Source organism: Sipha flava, unplaced genomic scaffold (assembly GCF_003268045.1).
Source record: "Sipha flava isolate LNK unplaced genomic scaffold, YSA_version1 69_pilon_pilon, whole genome shotgun sequence".
In the NCBI taxonomy this organism is placed as follows: domain Eukaryota; kingdom Metazoa; phylum Arthropoda; class Insecta; order Hemiptera; family Aphididae; genus Sipha; species Sipha flava.
Window position 1 is genome coordinate 801,506 of NW_020273609.1, and position 27,287 is coordinate 828,792.

The window sequence follows — 27,287 nt, forward strand, 5'->3', positions numbered from 1 at the left end:
AATTTATAAAAGATTAAGATATGACATAATGTAAAAATGTATAAAAATAAAAATAAATTTTAAAATTATTTTCTTCACTGGCAACTGGCAAGAATACTTCATTGATATGTTCAAATGGAAGACAAAGAATGCATTAGATGTTAAATATTAACGTTTTCCAATGGTATGCACTTGGAAACCAATCGTAGTCAATTTGTCATGGTCAAGAATCTTGCGGCCATCAAAAATAAATGCCGGTTTAACCATATTACTGTAAATTTTCTCGTAATCCAATTCCTGAAACATACATTTATAATATTTATTAAATATACATAATTTTATTTATTATTTTTCACAATAATGTACATAACTAAATTGCAGAATTATTCAATTTAAACATTAATTTGATTTAACTCAACAAACAAATGTTTTCCTTAATTATAATTATTATTACTACACAAATGTGTTATACAAATGGGTAAAAAAATTAAAAATATTTTGCATACGACAGATAATGATTAGATGCTATAATAGTTTATGTTTTAATTTTCATACTTTTAATAAGTATAACCTAGTACAATACAAAATATTATTTGTAAAAAAACTCACCATAAATATGTCCCATTCAGTGCATATCACAATAGCATGTGTATGATGCGAAGCCGTGTAAGGATTATCATGTATTTCGATGGATTTTATTACTTTTTCTGGATTATCAGTCACATATGGATGAGTAAGGTCTTTCACTATTTGTTCAGGTTCCACCTGTAATCAATGAAAAATTTTAATCTGCTATAATTATTGGTTAATGTTTAAATCTTTTTATAAATGTGTAGCATTTAATTAAGTTGAATTTCCATAGTTAACTCAATTAAACGTATTACATAAAATTTAAACGAGGAACAACTTTCAAGATTGAAAATAAATTAGTCACACTGTGTATAGTTTTATGTATGGCAGAGGTTCCCAACCAGGGTACCGTAAACTTAAATGTGCCGCAAAAATATTTGAAACATATATTTTTTTTTTAAACGCCTTCATGAAAAATATAGCACTGTGAGCAGTGGCGTAACTAGGATTTTCTGAAGGGGGGTGTTAATTATAATTATTAAATATTATATATAATACGTACAAACTAAAACTTTTATTTTAATTAATTAATATGTATACATAATGTCTGTAATAGAGATATAATGTATATTCGAATTCGGATAGCTTTACCATAAATCATTTGAATATTTGACTATTCGAATATCAGTATTCGATGCTACAATACCTATTATTATTAAACGTTTTGTGTTTCACGAAAACATAAACGAATAATTTTCGTCACGTATTGTCGCAATCGCGATAATGTTAACCTGTATATATATAATTAGTATTGTGCATTATTTTATATTTCATATTGTATTATCGATTTACCTATATTCCTATAATAATGTAATATATGATACGGCTCAAGGGGGGTGTCATATCTACCAAACACCCCCCTTGTATACGCCACTGACTGTGAGTAATAAAACAGAATATACTTTATGTCTATAGTATAAAACTTATTGTGTATAATTAATTAGGTATATACAATATAATTTAATGTATTAATTATATAACATATAATTTTTACATAGTAATACTGAGATATTCAATCTATTTTAATTTTCATACTGGTTCGATTGCTATTGATTTGATGTAAACTGTTTTAAAGTTATTTACGGTGAAATACTTGTGACTTTATATTATCTTTATTGTTTATTAATGCTAAATAAAACCGAAGTTACAATTATATATTTAAATATATGATATATTACTAGTGTTGGTCAACTATATATTTTTAATTATTGATATTGTATTTTTTTTCCGACATCAATTTAAATAACAACAGGTTAAATTTTATATAAATTAATTTATTGAAAGCACATTAAAACTATAGAATAAATATTATATTAATATATTATGAGAGTAAATTAATTAACTATTATAAATTATTTTGTACTAACTGAAAAGTATCCAATGTATTCAATCAAAAAATTTCTTTTTCGAGCAGTTTTTCTATCAATACTTCAGAACTTGGTTTCGATTTGAAAAATTAATTCAAAAATATCAGTTGATTGAGTCGCTCAGGAGATAATCTATTTCTTTTCATGGGTATGATTGTTCCAGCTTCGCTAAATAACCGTTCACAGGAAATGGCCACTATACTTAAGTATTTTTTGGCTATTAATGATACAACTGAGTATTTTAATGTTCAAATTTCTTCGTCTTCGTCATCATCATCGCTATATATCATTAATGATCATAATTTCTTACGAGGAGAAGAGTGTGTTTCAAAATTGTCTTCATTTTCTAATATTGATTCAGAGATTAATTCTTCTTCATTTTCTATTTTTGGATCAAAAATTAATTCTTTTAAGTCATTTTTAAGTTGTTTCCAAACAGTTCGTTTTTCTTCTTCCGATAGAAATTTTAACTTTCGAAATCTTGGGTCTAATGCAGATGCTTTTGCTAATATTAATCCCATAATTTCTCTTCGATATTTTAAATCATCTAATATAGGTTTTTTAACCATAGTTAAAAAATTAGTGTCTAATTCACTAACTTTTAACGTATTTCAAAGACTTTTTATCAATCTGTGTACTATTGATGCAGTTATGTAGTTTTCTCCACCTAATACTTCTGTGACAATTTTAAATGGTTCCAGTAATTTCAATAAATCTTTTATATTTTTAAATTCACCAGAAGTAATAAACCATTTATCAATTTTTTTGTTTTTAGAAATAATATTATTGATTGAATTTTTACACTTTAAGACATTATCAATTATGTCACATATTGAGTTCCAACGAGTAACGCAGTCTTGAACTAGTTTGTTTTTTTTTTCGCCAAACTTTTCTTGTTCATTTTCAAGTTCATTTTGTGCAGAGGCACTTCTATTAAAATGTCCCACTATTTTTCTCAGTTTATTAATTAATTATTTTACCATATCATTTTGGAGCCCTGCATTTATAAATAATTGTATAGAATGAGCAGTACATCTAACTAAATATGTTTGGAATATCCATGGAATTTATAGCTTTGACCATATTCGCAGCATTATTACATACAACAGTACTAACTTTATTTTCAATGTTCTAAAATTTAAGAATAGATTTTAAATTGTTGACGATATTTATTGAAGTGTGAGACTCAAGAACTTCCACTGTTTCTAAAATGTGTGTACGTAAACACCACTTTTTTAAATAATGACAAGTTACATCTAAATAACTATGATTTGCCAGTGACGTCCAAAAATCAATTGTTATACAAACATGTGGAATATTTTTTAAAAAAACATTTTACATTTTCTCTTTCGTTAATTGCAGTCTGTTCAACAAGTCTAGTTTTTTGTTTACTAGAAACAATATACTCAGGTACGGATATTTCCATAAATTCAAGAACACCTTACTCTTCTATAATACTCAAAGGTCTTAAATCTTTAATAACAAATTTCATCAGGCTTTTTGTTATTTCCTTAGCTCGTTTAGTTTTGTTTGATAATTTGGATGGAGTTTGCTTAAAATATGGAATCAAACTGTTTGACGTACTTGGTTTTGTACTTGAACATTGCTGAAAATGTGATTTAAGATAAGTTGTATTTCCACTATAACCAACAGCACATTTGCACTTCTTACAAAAAACTTGATTTTTATTTGATATAATCCCCTTTTATATTAACTTTAAATCCAAAATGTTGCCATATATCACTTCTAGCACCAGACAACGGTACTAATTTAAAATTTTCACTAATTTTATTTAATATAAATATAAAATAAAGAATGAAATAAAATAATTATGTCTCACCGCGAGTTAACTACCGGCACTGAATTTAGATAAAATTGTTTGATGTCGTGAGCTATTTGAAATAGCTAATTTATTTTGGAATAACCTATTTCTTTGAAATATATGACCTCATATTATAATTTAGTATCTACTTTATACTTTTATAGATATAATTGTATTATATACTATTTACTCATTTTAATTAAAAAATACCGAAAATAATTGAATCGTTCGGAAAATCCCGAGTCCCGAGTCCCGATTAATCACACCGATATCGCGATATTTTCGATAATTATTTTTAGATATCGATATCGAATTATCGATATCGTTGGACAACACTATATATTACTATTGCGTATTCAGTATAAACTATAGAGTATAAAGCATAGGCTATAGGATGCATCCAAATTTTTAGAAAATAATAAAGGGTGCCGTGAGTTAAAAAAGGTTGGGAATCTCTAATGTACGGAATCAGAACATTTGCCCGACACTAAATTTGCCCAGCACTATGTTTGCTCCACAACCTCAAATTATATTATAAATAAATATGTGTCAAAAATTACTAAAAATTTCAATAAAATATTATATTATACCTATTATGTTGTTTACAAATTAATGACAAATTTTAAAATTATGCAATTAATAATTGTGTCAAAAATTAATAATAACACAAACATTATACTACTTACAATTTAATGTTATGAGCAATTCTTATGAATCTATCGCGAATAGCGGTAAAATACGATTGAGAACGTTATTTTTGGTAACACGATTGAGAACTTAATAATATAATATACTATCATTGATTAAATATACATAGATAGCCCACACAATGGTAATGTATGGAAGCTCCCAATAACCGACCAGAGGAGCCAGAAATCTAGTAATATGGGAGCTAGACATCAGAGTGCGCTATTTTTGTTGTTCAGTGGTCATATTATACGGCTTTGAACCCAGGGGTTTCGATTTCGAATCCAGTAAAATACAACAGATTTTTTTTTTCTTTTATTTATCTTTACAATACGACTATTGACTAAGTATATCTTAAGAATTTATTCATATTGAAATTAATTAAACATGGCTGAGTATTTTTTAATTAATATATGATCATTTTAGCTGTTTGTTACCTATAACAAAATTACTAAACAATTTTCGAAAAAAGGTTATATGTTGTATTAACGATACAATTCAAAATTGCAAATATGTAAATTTAACGTAATGAGTGAATTAAGTATGATAATATAAGTGTACAATTTATAAATAAATTTTTAAAATAAAGTTTTATATACATTGTTGTACATCTATTTACTACTAAAAATGAATATAACTATTAAAATATTTTGTATCTATGTATAAATTTATATCATACAGTCAACGTCGACGCGCGTTTAACGCCTCTAATGTGAACTAGCCCTTAATCAATGGATTTAGTAAATAACAATATTCAATTTAATTTATATTCATGGAATTCTTATCGCAGTTTATTTTTATTCTACCGGTTTGTGTATTGTGTTCAATTTAGTATTTACCAACGCTATCTATTGTCACATAATCCGTACTAATTTACGTGTTTCCATATTGCGTATAGCTATGGGCTATCTATGTATATTTAATCAATGATCCTATACTATACTACTATACTATATTTAATACATAGTACCTTTTCACATAGAACGATAATATCCATGATAAAATATTCGTATGATTTAGTTTTTTTTTTAAATTATTGTATATTAATAAATAATAATAATAATAATAATAATGATAATAATAATTATAAAAATAATGAAATAGTAATAAAATATATTACGTACAGTAAAAATATGTAAAATATATTGTCGGGCCTCGGGCATTATGTACTAATAGAATAATATAAAATTACAGAATACAATATTAAAAATATGATAAAACATTTTTTATTTAAATTATTTATTACATTTTATGTTAAAAATTGATTATTTCAATAGAAATTTATTTGGAGAATATATCTTTAACTATAAATATTTTGTAGATAGAATGCATCTATTGTTTTTTGTTATTTAAATTCTATTAAATAATACCTAATATTTATTTTTAATTAAATATTCTAAAGCAGAATAATTATAATTATAATATTTATATACCTAATAAATTATATTATTATATAAACTAATTAATGTATAGTTAGTTATAAAAAAACAATTTATTTTTACGTTGAGGGATGAAAAATTTTAAGAAGGTTAATAAATCACACTGATTAAAAAATGTAATTATTTAAATCACAGATAAATGTTGTTAAGTCATATTGTGCTCATGGTCATATATAATCGTAGATGTTTCCCGTTTGTAGGCCTATGAAAAATTGCTACCCTCAATAACTAAAAAACTATCTATAATATATATAAAAGACTAACTATTGACCAAGTTATCATTTATTTACTATAAAATATACATTAATTAAGTAATATATTTTATTTAAATAATAAGACATGATTTCTTAAGAGTTAGAAATTTTTTATTAATAATTAATAACTACATAAAATGAGTAAAATATATTTTTCAAACTTGGATATAATTATTAATTATTTTGGCCTATGTCGAAATTTAGTAGGTAGTAATAAACGTGTCGATTAAATCTTTAAAATTCAATTATTTTAACATGTCATTCTTTATTGATAATAATGCCAAAATTGTTTGCTTTTTTATCAGTTTGAATCGATCTTAGATGATCAAATAAAATATAAATCAAATGACTAATTATATCACGTATAGTAATTAAATTAGTCACATATTAGTAATAAGTCGATTTTCAATAGTCATTATTGCTCATCACTAGTAGTCATTACAGAACTATTTACCACAACAAAAAGTAGAAGCTATATTTTCAAAAAATCAGTAAATTTGTGTTTGATTTATAATATTTTGCAAATCATCAATCTTTAGTTTTGCAAAATTTTTATATTGGTCACCGCTTAACCGTTTTCTACTTATCTTTACAAAAAAAAGATATAAAAAAAAAATAGTAAAAATCATCAATAAATAACAATAATTTAGTTGATAAAATAAAGCGAAATTCATTTAAGTATAAAATACTTATATACACAGCAACATGAATAGAGACTGAATTCAGAACAATTGTTTATTGCTAAACATTTTATTTATTAAAACCATTGAAAAGGATTTCATTAATAAACATTCCCGAATCATATATATTTAGACGGCGTGACAGACACGTAACCAGACATATTTTTATAAGGGGGCCAACATTTTTTGGCCCTTTCTGTAGTTGTGTTTATTAAATGTGCGTCCGATATCCGTATTTGGAATTCTTAGTTTTAAATCTATTAATACACGTACTATTGTCTTATATCAAATTGTCAAATGACGAATATTTATAAAATAGAATCTCAGAATTTAATTTTTGTTATACGATCATTAATTATATGGAATGGGCGCATGTAAACTCCGCCACAAGTACCTTTTTTTACTGTAAACTCCGCCAGAAAAATAAAATAGGTGAAATTGGGTTCATGTAAACTCCGTCACTAAAAAAAAATCAGGTAAAATCGAATACATTTAAACTCCGCCAGTGAATAAAATCGAGTAGTAGTATAAAATTAATATGATATATTATTAAAAGTAATACGTAATAAGTAATAATAATTAAATATTATTATTACAATATTATATAAAATCATAACTCCATTTTATTTCACCAGACGCATATTTTATATTTAGTTATATTTATAGTTGTTAAATAAAACTAATAAATTGCCTTGTTGACCAGTAATTAATTTTATATTATTACTTTGTTGCGACATATTTCGTTCAATATAAAATATACACGGAAACACGCAGACTACGAACGATTATGTTCTAATTTTCTTTTCTAATTTTTATATTCTAATTTCAGATAATATGAAGATAAAATTATTAATAAATGAATCAATGTAGATATATATCCTCCTTGAAATTAATCGAACCATGACAATAATTTTATCAATTTCGGCATATATCATCGCAATAGATGTAAACGTATTTAATGTGAGAAGGCACGTGGCAACGTGAGCACTGAGCAGATAAACAAAAAAAAACTGGAGGAGTTTACATATACCCATTACAAGTAAGAAAAAAACTGGCAGAGTTTACACTAGACCTTTTATTATCTTTTTATCTTAACCGATATTCTAGCGGAGTTTACAATCGCCCATATGGAATATACATTCAGAATTTAGCCGGTTTGGGACAACTAAATATCGTAATATTTAAAAATCAAAATCAAGGGGGCCAGACCCCCTAAGGCCACCCCTTGACGACGTGCTTGGGGCGTTAAGAAATTATGAAAATATCTATCTTGATAACTGTTAGTGGGGTAAGGTATTATCTACTATTTTTTCATGTAGGAATAAATGTAACATATTTACAATATCAAAAACCCTAAAAACGTAAATAAATACAATAATATGTATTACCGTAAAACGTAAAATTTACAAAAGTTTGCCGCTGTATGCACATGCCTATAGTGCCTGCATATAAATACGCCCCTGATTATACCAACACATTTAGATGTACTTTTACTATTGTAACTTTAGATGTAGGTATGCATTAAAAAATACACTTCTTTTTAAAGAATTTTCCTTTTTTTATCATTAATTAATATTGTTTTCTTAGCTTACTTTTGGATCATAAATATTTAGCTGGGCTCCTTCATCAAGTAAAGTCTTAGCAACATGTATAGCAGGCGACTCGCGAGTATCGCCGGTATCTTTTTTAAATGCGAATCCGAACATGGTAATTTTTTTACCAGTAACCGTATTGAATAAAGATTCAATAATTTTATTGGAGAAGCGAGACTTTTGATATACATTCATGTCGAGAACCTGCAGATAAAAATCAATATTTAATAAAATGCTAATATAAATAAATAGTATAATTGTTACTTGTTGCCAGTAAGCAGCCACTTGAGGAATATTTAAACATTCACATATATATACTAAATTGAGCAGATCTTTTTGAAAACAACTTCCACCAAATCCTATCACAGAATTGGAATTGTTCAATTTTTTAACAAGCAAATTATTAGTGATCAGTCGAACTGTTCGAATGTCGAATCGAAGCAAACCAAACACCAGGTATTTGGTTCGGTTCGTAATTCGAGTTCAAAATTAAAGTTAATTGAACTGAAGTATTTATCAATTAATTAAATTAAAAATTCGAACTTCAAAATATTATTAATCAAACAATATCTAAAATTAATTTTCTCTGCTTTATAGTAATTAAAATATATCATAATAGTATTAGATACTAATTAATAATTAGTATCATTAATTATATATATATATATATATATATACTTAGGTGTATTATATTTTATACAATGTAATTAAAATGTTTATACTTTTTTAATTCATTTTTTTTTTTTTTAAAGAAAAAAATCCTAAGTTCAAGTTTTAGTTGGATAAAAAATGCTAACAGTTTGGTTGGATTTGGGTTCTTAATACATTGACAATGTTCGGTTTAACACCAAAAAATCTGGTTCATCACTAAAAATTATACATAAATGGATCAATGATGTTATACAATAAAATGCTCACCGACAGATGCTTGTAAAAATTTAGAACCAATTCTGGAATCAAGGCCAATGCCCTTGGCTACCTCACTAACATCTGCACCAGTCACTTCACATATTACTGACATAGAATTAATACTAGAGATTCGTTGTGCTAAAAACGCATTGGCTGCCTGTGAAAATAATATTTTATAAGTATTCATATACCATTAACTAAGGTTAAGGTTTCAAATTTACTAATTTAGTTAGTTCTGATGACCAAGTGTTGGTTCTAAGAATTTTTTTCTCGGGTATCCAATTCAAATAAATATTACTAAGTTCTTTAAAAGCCAATAAGCCATCGGCCGTTTCTTCGTGTCCAATAAGAACTCGATCTGCATTTAACAAATTTTCAACAGCTACACCTTCAGATAGAAATTCAGGGTTTGATAATACCTATAAAACAAAAATTTGTATAAATTATTAAAATATTACAGCAGAAATAAATTTGAAACTGGCTCACTTGAAATTTAACCTTTGGCTTATGATTGGCACTTAATATTTTTAATATGCTCTCAGCTGCACGCACCGGTACCGTACTTTTTTCCACTACAATTTTATCACTAGTTGATACTTGGGCAATGGTCCGAGCACAATTTTCAACGTATGTTAAATCAGCGGCACGTCCCTACAAAAAATAAACATTATAATATAATTGTAATGCCCCCAGGGGGGTACTTTAATCAGTACTACGGGCTTAGCAAACCCGGGGCCCCGAGCTCCTCCTTCAAGGCATAAAGGTTGATCGTGGGGCTGACAACCCCACATTGTAAAAAAACTTTCGTTAAGAAACTTCACAATAACAAGCCTCGGAACTCTATGATTAACTTGGATAAAAGAAATGGAACATGGCCCGGCAAATCTGGAGTCTTGAGATTCGGAACATGGAATATATGAACCCTCTATAAACCTGGAGCACTGCATAATATAATCCAGATAACTAATAATTACAGAACAGAGATAACTGCTCTACAAGAAATAAGATGGCCAGGTAATGGCATTTTAAAATCAGGGAATTCTACAATCTTCTATAGTGGAACAAAAAATCAAAAACATGAAAATGGAGTTGGCTTCATCGTAAAAAATTCAATGGTAGATTCGGTTAAAAAATTCGAACCAATCAGTGATAGAATATGCTACTTGCAAATCTCGGGAAAATTTCTGGATGTCGTTTTCGTCAATTGCTATGCCCCAACGGAGTCGGCTGAAAGCAACGCAAAGGACGACTTTTACGACTCATTAGAAAGAACTTTCGACAAACTTCCCAAGAATTGTATAACGATCATAGTCGGAGATCTAAATGCCCAAGTCGGCCGGGAAGAGATTTTCCAAAGAACAGCGGGAAAGGAAAGTCTACACCTAGAGAGCAATAGTAATGGAATAAGATTAATTAGTTTCGCTGCATCAAAAGACCTAATAATTAGCAGCACCCAGTTCCAACGAAAAGAAATACATAAACATACCTGGACCTCCCCAGGTGGAAGGTTTAAAAGTCAAATCGACCATATATTAATTAATAGAAGACACAGAAACTGTATAACACAAGTAAGAAGCTGTCGAGGAGCTGATGGGGATACGGACCACTATCTCGTGACAGCATGTTTTAAAGTAAAACTATCAAGAGTATGGAACAAAAGGATGAAAAGTAAGCCAAAACTGGATACAGAAAAATTCAGAGACCCTGAAACTAGAAGAAATTTCCAATTGCTAACAAATAATCTACTAAAAAACGAACCCACTAGCTTAAGCAAGAATATAGAAAACAAATGGAAAGAAATTAAGGAAACAGTTAACAGGGCCGCTGAAATCTTTAAAGAAAACATTCGAAAACCAAAAAACTCATGGTTCAATGACTTATGCAAGGATGCAATCAAAAAAAGAAGCGAAGCCAGAAGTAAAGCTATACAGAATCCAACACCGGAAAGCCAAGAAGAATTTTTAACACTTAGAAACCGAGCTAATAAAATTATTAGAAGAGAGAAGAGAAAGGCTGAAAAAGAATTCGTAAGTAGTATCGAGGAACACAGGCTAAACCCTAGAAGGTTCTTCAAAAAATGTAATTCTATAAAGAAAGGTTTCAATGCTCAACTCACTATGCTGAAAGATGATTGTGGACACCTTATTACAGATGAAGCGAATATTGCAAAGAAGTTTCGAATTTACTTTAAAGATCTATTAAATATAAATCAAGACAATAACGTTCCGGAAGAGGTCCACCCGCTTCGCTATACAGTACAGCCAGAGATCACTGAACCAGATGAAGAAGAGATTAAACTAATTATAAAAATGCTAAAGAACAACAAGGTCCCTGGTGAAGACAACATAAATGCTGAACTATTTAAAATTTCGACCCCAAAAATGTTCTCGGAAATATGTACTTTAATCAAAGAAATCTGGAAAAAAGAACAAATCCCTCAGGATTGGAAAATGGCAATAATTTGCCCAATATATAAAAAAGGCGATACAATGGATACAAAAAACTATAGAGGGATAGCACTATTAATACCTGCTACAAAATTTTTTCCACTGCAATATTACGTAGACTGGAAATATATTCCAAAGACATAATAGGAAAATATCAAACTGGATTCATAAAAGGAAAATCTACCACTGACCATATATTTACGATTAGACAAGCATTAGAAAAATATTATGAATTTGGAAAAGAAGTGCACTTATGTTTTGTTGACTTTAGCCAAGCTTATGACAGCATCAATAGAAACAAACTATGGATAACCTTAGAAGAATTTGAAATACCTTCAAAATTAATCCGATTAATAAAGGAATGTAATTCCAACACTGCGTGTAAAGTCAAATTCCGAAATCAATTATCTGAAAGTTTTGATGTGAACACAGGCCTGAGGCAAGGCGATGCTTTGTCGCCATTACTTTTTAATTTAGCCCTTGAAAAAGTGGTAAGGACAATGCCAGCATATCAAGACATGGAATTACTAGGGGAATACTCTATACTTGCTTATGCGGACGACATCGTGGTAATGGGAAATACACGCATCGAGGTAACCACAAAAACCGACGATCTACTTAAAGCTGCCAAATGTATGGGCCTTAAAGTTAACCAAGACAAAACAAAATATGTAGTCGTCAGCAGAAAAAATGAGATAGTAGCTGATGTAAGTGTCGGGGAGTACACTTTCGAAACGGTAAACGATTTCAAATACTTAGGTACTAACATAAATAAGAACAACAATATGCATAATGAAATAAAATTAAGAATCTCAGCAGCCAATAAAGGCTTTTTTGGATTATTGAAACTATTTAAATCTAAACTCCTATCTAAAAAATTAAAGATCAACCTATATCTGAGCTACTTACGCCCAGTCTTGGCGTATGGCTGCGAAACGTGGTCGGTGACAAAAGGAGACGAAGAGAAACTGCTAATTTTCGAAAGGAAAATACTCCGCCGAATCTATGGTCCTATCTACGAAAATGGAGATTATCGAATAAGAACAAATGAGGAAATATACCAGCTATTCCAAAAACCAAATATAAAAGCATTCATTAGAAGCAAGAGACTCGAATGGGCTGGGCACTTATGGAGAGAGAATGGCATATGCAAGCAAGTTCTGATGGGCAGAATCAATGGTAGAAGACCCAGAGGCCGTCCCAGACATAGATGGATGGACACTATAAAATCAGACCTAGCAAAGATTGCACCAGAGACAGAACTAGCAGGAAGTGAAAATAGAGAGAAGTGGCAAGAAATTGTGGAAGCAGCGAAGGCCCTCAACGGACTATAAAAGCTAAAAAAAAAAAAATATAATTGTAATATAACTGTAAATGTAATACTGTTCAATTTTAAGACCGATTATACCAGTCCTCATAAACAAATATTGTGTTGAAAGTAAAAGTGAGAAACACGATTTGTCACTTAAAAACTATAGGTAGGTGTATTAGAGTTTTTAGTTTTTTCTATAGTAAGTATAGAACTAGCAGAGTTATATGATATGGCTTAAAATGAAGCAATGGTTCAGTTTTTAGGATTAGCTAAATCGCATTGGCCCACACATTACAATGTAAATTTAATATCAATATGCAAATAAAAATTGAAAAAAACTTTGTACCTCAAATGTACAATATTTTCTATGCAATAAGAGCTTTGATAACACTATAACCCAGGGAAATATTCACAGAGTAGTAACTGAAGACAATAAAATAAGACAAAGATATTTTAATAACAGTTTAGTGTGTCATTGTGCTATTGCTCATTACTGTTTATTTTATTCATTCCAGACATTCTAAAGATATTTAAGCGGTTTATTTTTTAGTAAGCGACAAAAGCATCCAAGCAAAAAAAAAGTATAACAAAAAACTTGGGTATTTTTTTAACAATTTTCTTATAATCCGTAGCCATACAAAATGTTATAAATAACTATGATAATCTTAACGATGTTTCTAAACATTTTTCTCCGGTACTTACTTTGCCCACACCGAATGTCTTTGTAGGAGTGTTAACGGAAATAAATATTAAATCTGCTTCATCGATCGCTTCTTCTATTTTTGTAGAAAAAAACAAGTTAACATTTCTTTGTTTTTTTACAATGTCATCGAGTCCAGGCTAAAAAAATTGTATACATAAATAATAAAAAAATAAATATGTACAATATTCAATATTGTATTTTACTTCATAAATCGGTAATTTCTCCGAGTTCCATTGATCAATTCGATGAGCACTTATATCAACGACAGTGACTTTAATATGTGGACATTGCAATGCTATCACACTGCACGTAGGTCCACCGACGTAACCAGCACCTATACAGCATATTTTCGATACTGTCATATCTTTCGTTTGTATAAATTTACTGAACTGCAAACAATAATTTTAAATAAAAACACTCTCTTCACTCTTATACTCGTAAGTGTATGTATAAGCATAAATAACAGTTTAATGAGGTTTTAAAATATTTTTTTATGTTGACCTTGTCAGACCGTTAGAATTTATCACTTAATATTATATTGGTACAATGGTACGTAGTTACATGAGTCATTAAACTACTTCAAACCGTTGAAGTAATAGAAAAAGAAGTTAAGATCAATGGTATAACCCTTTTTACGATTACAATTAATTTAATTTAAGTGTTTTAACAAAAATGCAATCTTAAGAGTGCTCATTGTTGTCGTTTAAACTCTTCAGTTCGAGTTATAAATTATTTCTAAGAGATTTGTGTAAAACGATTATGCTGGAGTACAAGATTGCAATAAAACAATTAGTGATTTGCTTTAATCGAAGTTTTAATGGATAAACGAATATTTGTGTGCACTAATGATAAATATACGTATGAATAAAAAAAGTGTTAAAATGAATCTTGCTGGGCAAAATAAGAAATTAGAATAAACAATAGTTAAATAAATTTTATTTTATAAAATACTAGAAGAAAAAAATAATAATAATTATTTAAGAATATTGCTGCAATTACCAAAGTAGTAACATTCATATAGGATTCGGAGTGAATAGTAAAAGAGTAAACAGAAAATCTTGTGGATTTATATAATTTTATCGTCCATATCAATAAAATAAATTAAAACTATACGAACATAATAAGAGTTCAATATAAAATCAATTTTTCAATTTAACGTCTCATAAATTAAATTTCACAATCATTGTTCGTGTTGTATACCAATAAAATGAATGTGTATAACTAGTGTATAACTATAAGTATAACTAGTACTAAGTTCTAATACTTTTTTCATACTTCGATTTTGATAAATCATTACTCACGATACACCAGTGACATACATCAACAATATTGTCGATTATTGATTCGTGCAAATATATACCTATTATTACATTATATAATATGATTCTATTCATTACATACAAACTAACAACAATAAATCTGCAGTAAATGGATACCGAATGAAAGCCGACTGTGGACATTTATCCAGCAGCAGCAATACAGAGTACGATATATTACATCAAATATGTCATAATTTGTGAATTTATATGTACGTATAACTTGTGACGGAAACGAGAAAAGATAAATAGTAACGTGTTTGTTATATTCTGTATTATTCTCATCTTTTCGTGCAGCAAAATATATCATGCTTATTTCCATTGAAATGTTCAGTACATATAATTTTACTTACAAGCTATAAGTTAGAACATAATAAATTATAAACATAGACAATCAAAATTATAATCAGATCAGACACGAAACATACTGTTAATATGCTACCATAGGCAAACATTTGGTTGAATTTTCGGGGGGGGGGGGGGGGGGGGGGCTATAATAATTCAATATAAAATAACCCGCAGGGGCTTCGTCCACACACCTCCTTCTGGTGCACAAGTAAGACTTATTACTATTAAAAAAACAATAAATAATGTATATTTAATAATAATTGAAATTTTATTTTAGTAACAAATATCTATTTTTACCAGCAAAGATATTCAAAATATCATCGCTTTTTATATTTTTCGATGTATCTTTTTCAATATATAGTATTGAAAGATCGTTGAACCTTAGCCAAGTTTTTACTTTTTTCATTGCACTGAAACTTCTTTCGCAAGTAGCCGAACTAATTGGTATTGTTAATACTATTAATAGTTTTTTATTATTTCTTATTTTACGATTTTCAAAAAAAAAAAAACTAACAGATAATTATAAAAACAACGAATAATATTTCTAACAAAGTTTCGATTTTGGAGGGCTATTCAAATATTTGGGAGGCTAAGCCCTCCAAGCCCCTCTGATGTCCGCATGTGTATTACGTATTTATTTGTATTATATTATTATGGTGATACAGAACGCATAAAAACAACCAAATAAAATAATGTATGACGAAATAATTTGAAACCAATTGGTTTTCAGTTAAATTCCTACATCATTAAATTATATGTAAATTAAATAATGTGATATGTAGTCAAAGATTACTATTGGCAGAGATTCAATAATATTCGTATCGAAGTGTCACTGACTTTATACTGGACACGAACCACAATACTAAATTTATCTAATCAGTTTTTAGTTTCAATAATGTTTTTTAAAACAAAACTAACGTTTAATATTATGTGGAAAACCTAGAGTGTTTTAACGTGAAATGTATTTTTTTCAATCACTTTTTTGAGTGGTACAAGTAATCTTAATTGAAAATTAAAGAAAACATTTTTAAAATCTAAATTTCGATGTCGAAGTAAATATATAAACGACAGGTTATACTTAATACAGATAATATAGCAAAATATCTCCTAACGGACACCTCCCAATAACGAACACCAATATTAATCTTAATAAGGATAATAACAAAAAGGTGGTAGTAAAAAACGCACGCACACTAGATAAAACAATAGATAATAAAATTATTGCTGATGCAGGACACTTGTGCAATAAAATACAAATGATAACATAACGATCATACGTTTTAACGAAATGTATTATGAATTTATTCATAATATTATGCAGAAACACCAAAATTGCAAACAGATCAAACTGAACGATTTTTTCTCATGAAATAAAATATTCAAATATACATCTAAATACCTTTATGTATCGTTCCAATAACGTAATTTTGATAATGTAATTCTTAAATCGTAAAAGATAAAAAGTAAATACAACAAAAAATGTATAGCAGTTTACACTCGTCGACTGGTAACAACGACGCGTGCAAAAACGTACCACAGGGTACAATAATTCGAATAAAATATTGAAAATCGATCTTGTACTACAGAAATAAATAATTAGAAATAAATTTTTAATATGTTGCACATTTCGTAAGAAATTATAAACAACCGACGCTCTGATTTACTAAATACATTTTAAAATATAAATTAAAATTACGAATTATTTACAAAAATACGTAAATCATATAAAATTTAGACGTGATTAATAGTAGAAGCGAAACAAGATACAACAATTAAAATTAATCTAATCGAAGATATATTTCGTACAATTGTGGCGAAAAGATCTTTGAGAACTGACATGATAATCGTCAATGTCGCTGTAATCAGTTTCATCGTAATATACGAGTAGTATTAGTCACTTGGTGTTCTAATCAAATGTTTACGTGTCGGAATATTATTTGGTTTTATTGCAGAATTTCTTCTTGGAAGTATTTATACATTTTCTCGAATCAGCCAACCAGACATGACTGTAATAAACAAGGTAATAAATAATTTACTACTAAAACATATGGGTAAAAAATTAATAATGAATCTTCCAGAAGTTAGTATTATTGAGGTTAAGAATTTATTTAGCGATACTTAGATCTTATTACAAAAGTGATCGATAATTTTCAGTGTTAAAAAAAAATTAAAAATTTAAAAGAAAAATTGTCGTATTTTGCACTAAAATCAATGTAAATTATTTTAAATATATTTTCATTTATAAATATTTATAGTTTAATAAAATTATAAGTTACGGAATGTATATATTATAATGGCTATACCATTGATCATATATACTTAATAAAATAATACTTATAATACACTCCTTAAAAGTTAAACTTCAAAAATAACCAAATATTGTTGAAACAGTCATTGCGTTGAAAAAATAAATTTAGGGTTGCATTTAATTTGTTTGTATAATATTGCATAGTATTTGCTAATAAAAAATAATCGGTATCGAATGGTATATATACATAGTTAAAATATAATATAATAACTTTGTATAATCATGAATTAAAATCAATCCTATCTGTATACATCGGTTATAAGAGCGGACTAAATTATTCATAACCTAACCACTGCTAATCACATTTTACGTTTATATATTAGTATGCAACCTCCAACAAAAAATATAAAAATTTTAGCTGATTTAATATTAAAAGTATATGGTCCCATGTGGTTCTATATAAAAATGTCTATATATTTGGATCGAAACACCTTTGAAAAATCATACAATTTTCACTATATTTATTTGATAATTTAAAACAAATTATTGACCCTATAATTAAATGCGTATTTTAGGTCGATCGAAAATATACTTATATGTATATTATTTGATGATCGCGAAGATATTAGAAAAATAGCTGTAACAAAAATTATAGAAGCGTGAAAAAATAATGAGGAAGGCACGATTCGTTGTTTTCAAATCCCGTTGTAATTCTTTTTTAATAATTTATAATAAGTAAGTCGCGGCACCTCTAAAATTGGTCGAATCATTTTCATTTTTTGTATACATTTATTTTGTTCATTCGAATTTGTAAATTTTTTTTTTTTTACATTAATTCGATCCACCCTAACCCGCATCCATTACCATTAGAATTTTACAGAGACAGATATACACACGAAAAATGTACACGCTAATGTATACGTTATCTGAAAGTAAAATCAGACTTTTTCGCAGCTAATACAGACATTTTTGTATAGGATATGTTTTCCGTAATCTAACAGAAAGATTTATAAATTAGACACCAACCTTATTATTATTGTTATGTATTTATCGGTACTGTTACGAGTTATTTTTTAATAATAATGCTAATAACAATAATATTTGTACTACAGCTGCAGATTTATCTAACCATGGTAGATTGTTAATAATTCATTACAATACAAAATAAACAGTATATATAAAACACCGACATAATTGTAACTTGATCAACGATTCGTGGTAATGTATTTATTAAAGATGACAAAGGAGTGGGAGAACATACTGGCACGACGACTGCAGTATTTAAACAATTAAACAATTTGCAACCCCAAAAAAATCGCGGTGTTGGTGAGTTACGGCCCGATTCCTAAATTAAGTACGCGTTGTGGCCCGTGTTTATAAAATAGACGTATGAGTTGCGGCTACATTTTAGTTATCACTTCATATCAGCCTATTGGCGTTACCCAGAAGATACCACAAGGAGGTTGGGTGAGTCGTCTACCAAAAATGTTTTTTTTTTATTTTTAATTATTATTTATGTAAAAATGGCAAAATTTATGGTAATTTATGATAAAATTAATTTTTTTAGATTATTGGTTGGGCTAAAACTTAAAACTTAATGATTTAATGAAATCAAACTGCTTTATTTATTTTTGTGCAAGCTCTGTCATCTGTTGTCTTATAAATGCTTTTTTTTCACATACTTTCTTCGTTTTTATTCCATTGCTTCTACATTTGATATACGTTTCTGATTGAATTTCTACTAACACATCAATACAATTATAGATGTTAGAATGAATAGAGTAGAACGATGAATTTAGATGTGAATGAAAACTTTCACAGCCGTTAGTAGTACGGTTACAGCTAGCATAAAACTGTGCTCAAATATTTGGGAGAAACATGGCGTCCGGGGATTTATAATTTTCGGTACATTTTACAACCCGATCATCTTAAGCGAACAGTATTGCTAAAAATTCATCCGTGAAACAATCAATGATGTTGTCAGAATCCAAAAATGGCAAACCAAAAAAAAAAAATTTGAAATAATGACTTTCATCTGTATTTGTGTTATACATTTTCGTGAGTCCTAAACTTTGAATTTTCCTCCACCAACTTTGCCCTAAGTAAAATCGACATCCTCTTATTTTTGCATTAAAGAAAACTTCTGCTACAGCACTATGTATAGCTTGTTCAAAATCTATAACAATTTCAGTAGGAGAGCACGTTAGACCAATGGACATGGAATGACGAATTAACCCCAGGCCACAATTAACTTAGTAATAAAATATGACCCGGTCGCAATTCACCAGCCTCCAATACGTTAATGACAAGTCGGGCCGCAATTCACCTATAGCCCAAAATCGAAGGTCTACCGAAATCCATGTTTACATCCTTTATGTTTTTCCATGTTTACATGGCTATTTAGTATATTATAGTAAATAAATGTGATTATTTCTCGCGGTACGCCGAGGAGCCGTACAAATAGATACATGATTTATCACCAACTAGTTAGGTCCTGTAACATTTGCATGTTCGTTTTACCCAACCATACGAATAGCAGAGTAAGAAATGAGTACCTTTTATACAGTGCTCGAATTGGGGGGAGGTGCAGGGGGACGGAGCTCCTTTATTCTTTTTTTTTTGCGTACCCCAACTATATTTTTTCATCGGAACGAGAAGACGCCACGTTCATCCTAATTGATGTCCAAAATAATTTTTATGTGAATTTCAATTTACGTCAATTTGTAAACGAATTTTACGATTTATAATATCAAATCTATTTTTATAATTAAAGATTATATGGGGCTTATGATAAGGGACAACGCCGTCATTTCTGGAAAAATATAAAATGTCTGTGAATTTGGTGTATTATACTTTATACATTGTACGGTTTGTTATTAATATTGGCGATCGACGATATCGTAATTTCGGAAAAAAAAATGCCCGCACCACGACTTTAGATTAATCTTCTAAAAGGCCGTGGCCCGCACTAAAGAGTAAAAATAGATAAAAACAAAAACCAAATATATGATTATATCATTCGATTCGTGAGACTGCCTGATCGCCTACAGTTATGTTAATTATTATTTTATTATTATTTTCTATTGTAACATGTAGGATGTCAGTATTGCTATCAAAATATATTATATTTGGAATTTAAATACTTGTTTAGCTGAAAAGTGGTATTCAAAATATATGTAAGGTTGGCGGAGGGGGGACGAAGCCCCCCACGGATATGTGTTAAATAATTGCGCACGTAGAACGCAGTTTTCAAATCGTTACACTGTGCTCCTCTACTTAATTTTTCCCAATTCAAGCACTGCTTTTGTATTAAAATAAAAGCCAAAACTAGTTTTGTTATTTTTTTTCTTTACATATTTATTTCGATATATATATATATGTATATTTATTGTTTTTTTTTTGCTTAAATTATATACTTCTATCTTTGTATACTGTTTGAAGCATACTTTATACGTATTAAAAAAAAAAAAAAATTATTTGCTAATTTTAAAAATGGTTTTATTTAATTTAATAATAAAATAACAATCTAAGATTCCATATTATTTTTATTACTTTTAAATAAATTTTAAAGTGTTAATACGAATAAAATTATAATAATTGACGATGTCATTGTTGTTTCCTTGAATGCGCTCGATGGTGGTCCATTACTATTATGGCGATTTATGAAAAATGCTGTTTAAAGACGTATTATGTAAAATGGCATGATTGTTTAAACTTAAAAATTAACTTTAAAGTGAATATAAATAATAATTTTCTAAAGGCTCGACTTATAACGACTCTCCTCTAATTATTAGTATTATTGGCTATGGCACGTCCATCGTCCCGAGATTCCGAAATAACACCTAATACTACGAGACGAAAATTCCTAATCGGCACATTTGTGGATTGCGCCAACTATTAACATTATTCGTATTTTCACGTTATTCAAATAGATAAACAAGATTGATAGTTTTTATAAAAATGGCTATAACATCATAATTCGTAGGAATGGGAACAGTTCGAGGAATAGTGATTCGTAAAGATAGAAGCCGAATGGGATCGTACCGTATTATTATGATTTATATATAGTCGCGTCGTCATCAGTTTTAGGTCACTTTGTACCGTCTGTAGTGGAAATCCGCCTCGAGCGGTTACTTTTTTCAAAAGCAAGTAGTTGTAATATCTTTTTTTTTTTTTGGTCGGTCAGTTTATACAATGACAATCGAAAGTGGGTTGAGGATTTTTTTCCCATTGCAAGAAAGGTATTCATATGGATTATTTCTAATAACTAGAGCTGTAAAATCAAGCAACTACATAAATCCATGCCGACCTATGTTGCTCATGAATGTTTTAATATTTCACATTTTCCTTATCGTCAGTCGATTCAATAAGTTCTTTGCAACAATATTACACCGAAATCGTTAAAAATGTTCAGCGCCATATTATCATAACCGCACGAGCCGACCGAGCCGGAGATGTTTTTCATTTTTTTTCACCCACCGACCGTACAAGGTTCAACGGAGAAGTACCGTTCATGAACGGTGCAGCTCAACCGGTTCGCCAAAGACTCGAACCGATCGAGCCGTCCACCGTGATAGTCGACAACGGTTCACGTTTCTGTAGTACGTACCTGCGTATTTGTGCGTTATCAGTCGATTTGCCGGCGGTTATACGATAACAGCGGCGGCGGCGGCCGTACGTCAATCCGAGTGGGCCGCGTGCGCGTGATAAGCGTGGCGGCGATGGTTTTGCTTTTGGGCAGAGAGCGCACGAGAGTTCCACGGTTTATCGATCGGTCACTCGCGCACGCAAAACACGCACACACGCACTCACACGTACGAACGACGGGACGAACGCGGGCACAATGCGACCGGCTGTGGCGTCCGGTGCGGTGTCGTCGTGTGTTCGGTGCGCGGCGAGCGACCGATGGCGGCGGCGTACGACCGGCTGACGTGGCCGACCGGCTTCGCGCGGGCGCCCCGTTGCCCAGGATACGCGCGGTCGCGACGTCGGTGGTGGGGCGGCGGCTGCGCCGGGCGTTGACGCGCGCGTGTGCTCGACGACGTGTGCGGCATCCGTACGCGCGACGTCGTCGTTCGTCCTCTGTTTCGCGCGAACGCTCGCATTGTTTCACGCGCGTTCTTTCTTGCTCGACCGCAGTGCTCTCGTCGCGTTTCGATAATCGCGAATTCACCTCCCATTCGTCCCCCCTCCCCGGTACTTTTTTCCCTCGCACTTTTACACGTATTATTCTACGTTTATTATTATTTTAACACGGTTTAAAAGCATATCGCGCATTGTTTGTACATTACCTGTAACCTGTGCGTTTGTCTTCGTTGTAACTACCAATTATTGTGATTGTTATAATCTATCCTAGTGCGTGTTGTGAAATTATTACACGTCTCGGCTTGGTTATTTATCGGGTCTTAGAACAGTGATTCTGAACCTGGGGAGAACGCTCCTCACAGGGAAGCGTGAACATTTTTTAAAAGCGACGAAACGTGAAAACGTTATTTTTGTTCATTTCGATATTCAATCCAGACATTATTTTTGTCACAAATGATTGAAACTAAGCAGTGCCAACCCATCCAATAATTTGTGTAGACGATTTTAAATTATAATAATATTTTTTCCTTACAGATAAATTCATTAAATATTTTAAAATCTTCAATGATTTTCAAATTATCATATTAGTCAAATAACCAATATTATTATATATATTAAAAGTGAATTCAATATTATTATGGTGAGGGAGGCATAACATCATAAAATAGTATGAAGGGGGCATATACCTCAAAAGTTTGAGAACCCTCGTCTTAAAATATGTAATATTTATTGAATTTTTTTAGTCCGTGTATTTTACACATCAAACACTGTTATAATAATAATAATGCAAAGAGTAAATTCAGATATTTCTATAATCATAAGTGCATTTTTTTATTTCAAATCAATATGCATATACAAATTGTATAATACAATACAGTTGAAGTTTTCAGCGATCGAGACATGTGCACTTAGCCGATATCAGATCGGATTAACTCGGCAGAAAAGAGTATTATATTATTAATATACCCACGGCAGTTTTGTTTTTTTATTCTTGTTAGTATAGCCAGACTCCGTGCTCATGGTATGCAAGAAAGATATAAAAAAAGTGAACTTATAAAGAAAAAAAAGTAGAGTATAAATTGTTATTTACGTAGGTGTTCAGCGTATGTGAGGTTGCATATCCTGCTGCCCCCCTGGTTACGCCTATGAGTCTAAAGATAGTTCTTTATCTTTTAATTACGAATTCCGACAGTAAAGAGGACAACTAATACATTTCAACCCAGTGTATAATAATTATTATTATTTATTTATTTATTTTTTTTTTTGTAAAATATTTACCAATCATTAATAATTTAAAAATAAAGCCCATGATTCGAAAATTAAATATAAAAATGGAAATTACTTTCTTATAACTGGAATTAGTTGTGGTCAAACGGGAATGATAAGGGGGATATATTCCCCCCCATAATATTTTTATTATTTTGGATTATTTTTAATAATATACTATATATAGATAATTTTTATTTTCAACAATCTGATAAAGCTATTAACAAATTTTGATATGAATTTTATTGTGATAATAAAAACAATATTAAAACATATTACATAAATCATATCACTGTAATTACTCTATGTTGTCATCTTACAATTATAACAGTTTCACAATCGCGTTTTAACTTGGAAAATACTTTTCTATTTCTTTTATAATATCTTCTATTATTGAAGTTACAAGTTCTTACATTTCATTGCCAAAATCGGATTATTCTCGTTTTTTTTCACTCGATAACACTTATTTAATAGGTATTTGTGTATTTTTCAGTACAAAAATCTCGTCTTTGACTCGGTATATTATAATGTAATATTAGGTTTCTATTCGTTTTGTATACGCCTTCACTTCCGTCGTCAAATTAATCACATATTAAATATATCGATAACTCAAGCCATGGAAACACCTCAAACGAGTAATTCCTTACCTTAATATAAAGCATTTACTGCGTTGAGTGGTGACGTTTACTTGGCTTTATATTTTAAAGTTTCCTCCTAGATAGAAAACCTATGTAAACAATGTCACCAGTGCCGGTCTAGCCCACCTAAATATCCGACAATCACCGGGAGCCCTGAAATGTATTCTTAAAATAGGGGCCCAACCAGGGTCGGATTCTTAGTAAGAGAATTATTTCAAATGGCCACTTATTAGATCTAAAAGTGGATTATAAATGTATTCCTAGTAACAAAAAAACAATATGATCACATAATATTGGTTTTTTAAGTTTATTCATAATTATTATTATAAACATTTATCTTATTTTATGGAATCTTACATGAGGTCTGCCATAGGTATGTTTTATTTTACTATACAATTAAAATATTAGTGTCAAAAAGTATAAGAAGTCTTCAAGAGACCAATTTTCTTAACAAATATTAATTGTGGGTCACCTGACCTCCTGAATTTCTCTTAAATCCATTTTTTTGGCTCAAAGTAATCATGTTTACATGAAAAATCATGTTAATTATTTTGCTAAATTAAATTAAAAATATATTATTATTATTATCTTAATCTTGAAATATTGTTGATGTAATATTAACAGAACTAGGTTATAACCGCTATAATTTATTTATTTTTGTTCTCTTGATCAAAATCGAACAAATATAAAGACTGAAAAATTAAGATAAGTGTTGTTACTGGTCACATACACGAACACAATGATAATTCAAGAATATTGGCTTTAGAAAAATATAAAAACAAAAATAAATTAAAATTTGTAGTAGAGTTCGAGCTTATCGATAAAAACATTTTTAATAAGTTCTTATTGAATCTCACTCCAATATTATATTTTTTAAGGGCCCGTTGAAAATTTTTTACCGGAGGCCTAATAATGAGCCAGACCGACACTGAATGTCACCTTTATTTCAGTTATCTCAATTATTAAATACTATAGTTTTTTTTTTTTTTTTTGTTATCTCTCACAAGTATAAAAATATTTACGTTAGAGTAAAATCTTTTGAATTTTTATTTTTTAAATTGTACATGATTTCGGAAAACATAAATATGTTCTCGTGGATAAAATTATCAAGAAATATCATCTCACCCGACCTAAGAGTTTCGGCTATTTTTAAAATTATTTCAAAGTTTAAACTTTAATTACCTAATTATATTATATTATTTTCCAGATTATTATGTATAGTTATTATGGATAGTTCTTATTTACTGGCGAAGGAGCATACAAAGTCATACAACAGTATACCATAGTGTTCGTTAAATAAATGCTAAAAAATTAGTCAAGGTTGTTTGACTATGATAGAGGACTGAAGATATTTGTATTCAAACCTCCTCCTCCTCACTGTATTTTTGTTTTTACATGAATAATAATTTTGTTCAAATATTGAAATCTGTCTAAAAAATTAATTGAAATTACGTGATAAATATTTTAAGAAAAAAATTCTTTAACATTTCAAGATTAAATTAAGACCCATGACCATTCGTATAAAATTTGAATCATGTTAAGTTAAGTCATGAGATTATATTATTTTTCATAATTAAAATAGCATCACAACGTTTTGAGATAGAAGAATATTTTCCAGCCCTGTCCTTCACTTCCTTTCTCATGAACGATTTTGCATACGTGTATGATTTGACTGATATCTGCTACCGTACCATAATTGATAAACACGTACTACGCTGAGACGTGGAATAGTATCGTATTCTTGCACAAGAGAAAAAAAGAGAGTGAGAGAAAGAGAGAGAAACTGAGAGCACGCATGTGTATGTATGTGTTAAACGTACGTCGTTGCACACGCATTATTATAACCACTGAAATCACGATTATAGTACAAGTAGGTATGACGAAAGAACCGGACAGTCACCGCTATTAACGTAAGTGTAAATCAATAGTTCCCAAGACCCGACGGCAACGTCCTTACGAGCTTCTAACCGCGAACGATGTAAATACATCGCATACATGGTCCAATAATTGATTCTACATCGAATCGATCGAATCGATGTCGAGTTTAAATTCACGTTGGTTGACTCGAGTTTTACAACTATTGCGCAGGCACGTCTGTCATTATGTGTAACTGCAGTCCGTTACAAATATTTAGACTTTTATTTATAATCGTCCGTTCCACAAGACCTTGAACGCAGATACTTACATTATTCTCATTTCCACGTGCATACTGTAGAACAGGGGTGGCCAACCGGTGAATCGCGATTGCCTTTAATTTTTTTTTAATTTTTTTTCATACAATAATTATAATATTTATTTATTTATTTATTTATTAATTTTTATATCTTTGGTTAACCCATTAGTATATAAATTAGATTAATTAACAAAGGCAATTTGCTTTTATTTATTACTATATATTAATATATATATATATATATATATTAACAAATAATTATAAAAATTGAAATCATACACTGAGATCGACTAGCTATGTAGTAGTTATATTGTACGTAATTAATAGATATTTCTTGTTAAATAATAGTATTTATCGCATTCGTATAAATTGATAAAAAATTATATTAAAAT

At 29.6% G+C, this 27,287-nt stretch overlaps 1 protein-coding gene across 1 annotated transcript; it reads right to left on the reverse strand.

Moving 5' to 3' along the window:
* On the reverse strand, positions 1-22,783 carry LOC112692053 (UDP-glucose 6-dehydrogenase). Its single transcript, XM_025566574.1, has 10 exons — positions 22,343-22,783; positions 14,025-14,210; positions 13,821-13,958; positions 9,846-10,010; positions 9,581-9,778; positions 9,369-9,516; positions 8,715-8,809; positions 8,451-8,654; positions 589-744; positions 1-276 (listed from the first exon to the last, which is right to left on the reverse strand). The coding sequence occupies exons 2-10, from the start codon at positions 14,181-14,183 to the stop codon at positions 148-150; spliced, it is 1,392 nt and encodes a 463-aa protein (XP_025422359.1). The 5' UTR covers positions 14,184-14,210; positions 22,343-22,783; the 3' UTR covers positions 1-147.
* Positions 22,784-27,287: the final 4,504 nt, after the last annotated feature.

Bases quoted from the DNA above. Each gene is read 5' to 3' on its own strand.
- LOC112692053 (XM_025566574.1), bottom strand. From the start codon at position 14,183: ATGACAGTATCGAAAATATGCTGTATAGGTGCTGGTTACGTCGGTGGA. The intron at 13,959-14,024 runs GTAAAATACAAT...CAATTTTTTTAG, and splicing joins AGAAATTACCGATTTATGAA to CCTGGACTCGATGACATTGT. The intron at 9,779-9,845 runs GTGAGCCAGTTT...TTTGTTTTATAG, and splicing joins AGCCAAAGGTTAAATTTCAA to GTATTATCAAACCCTGAATT.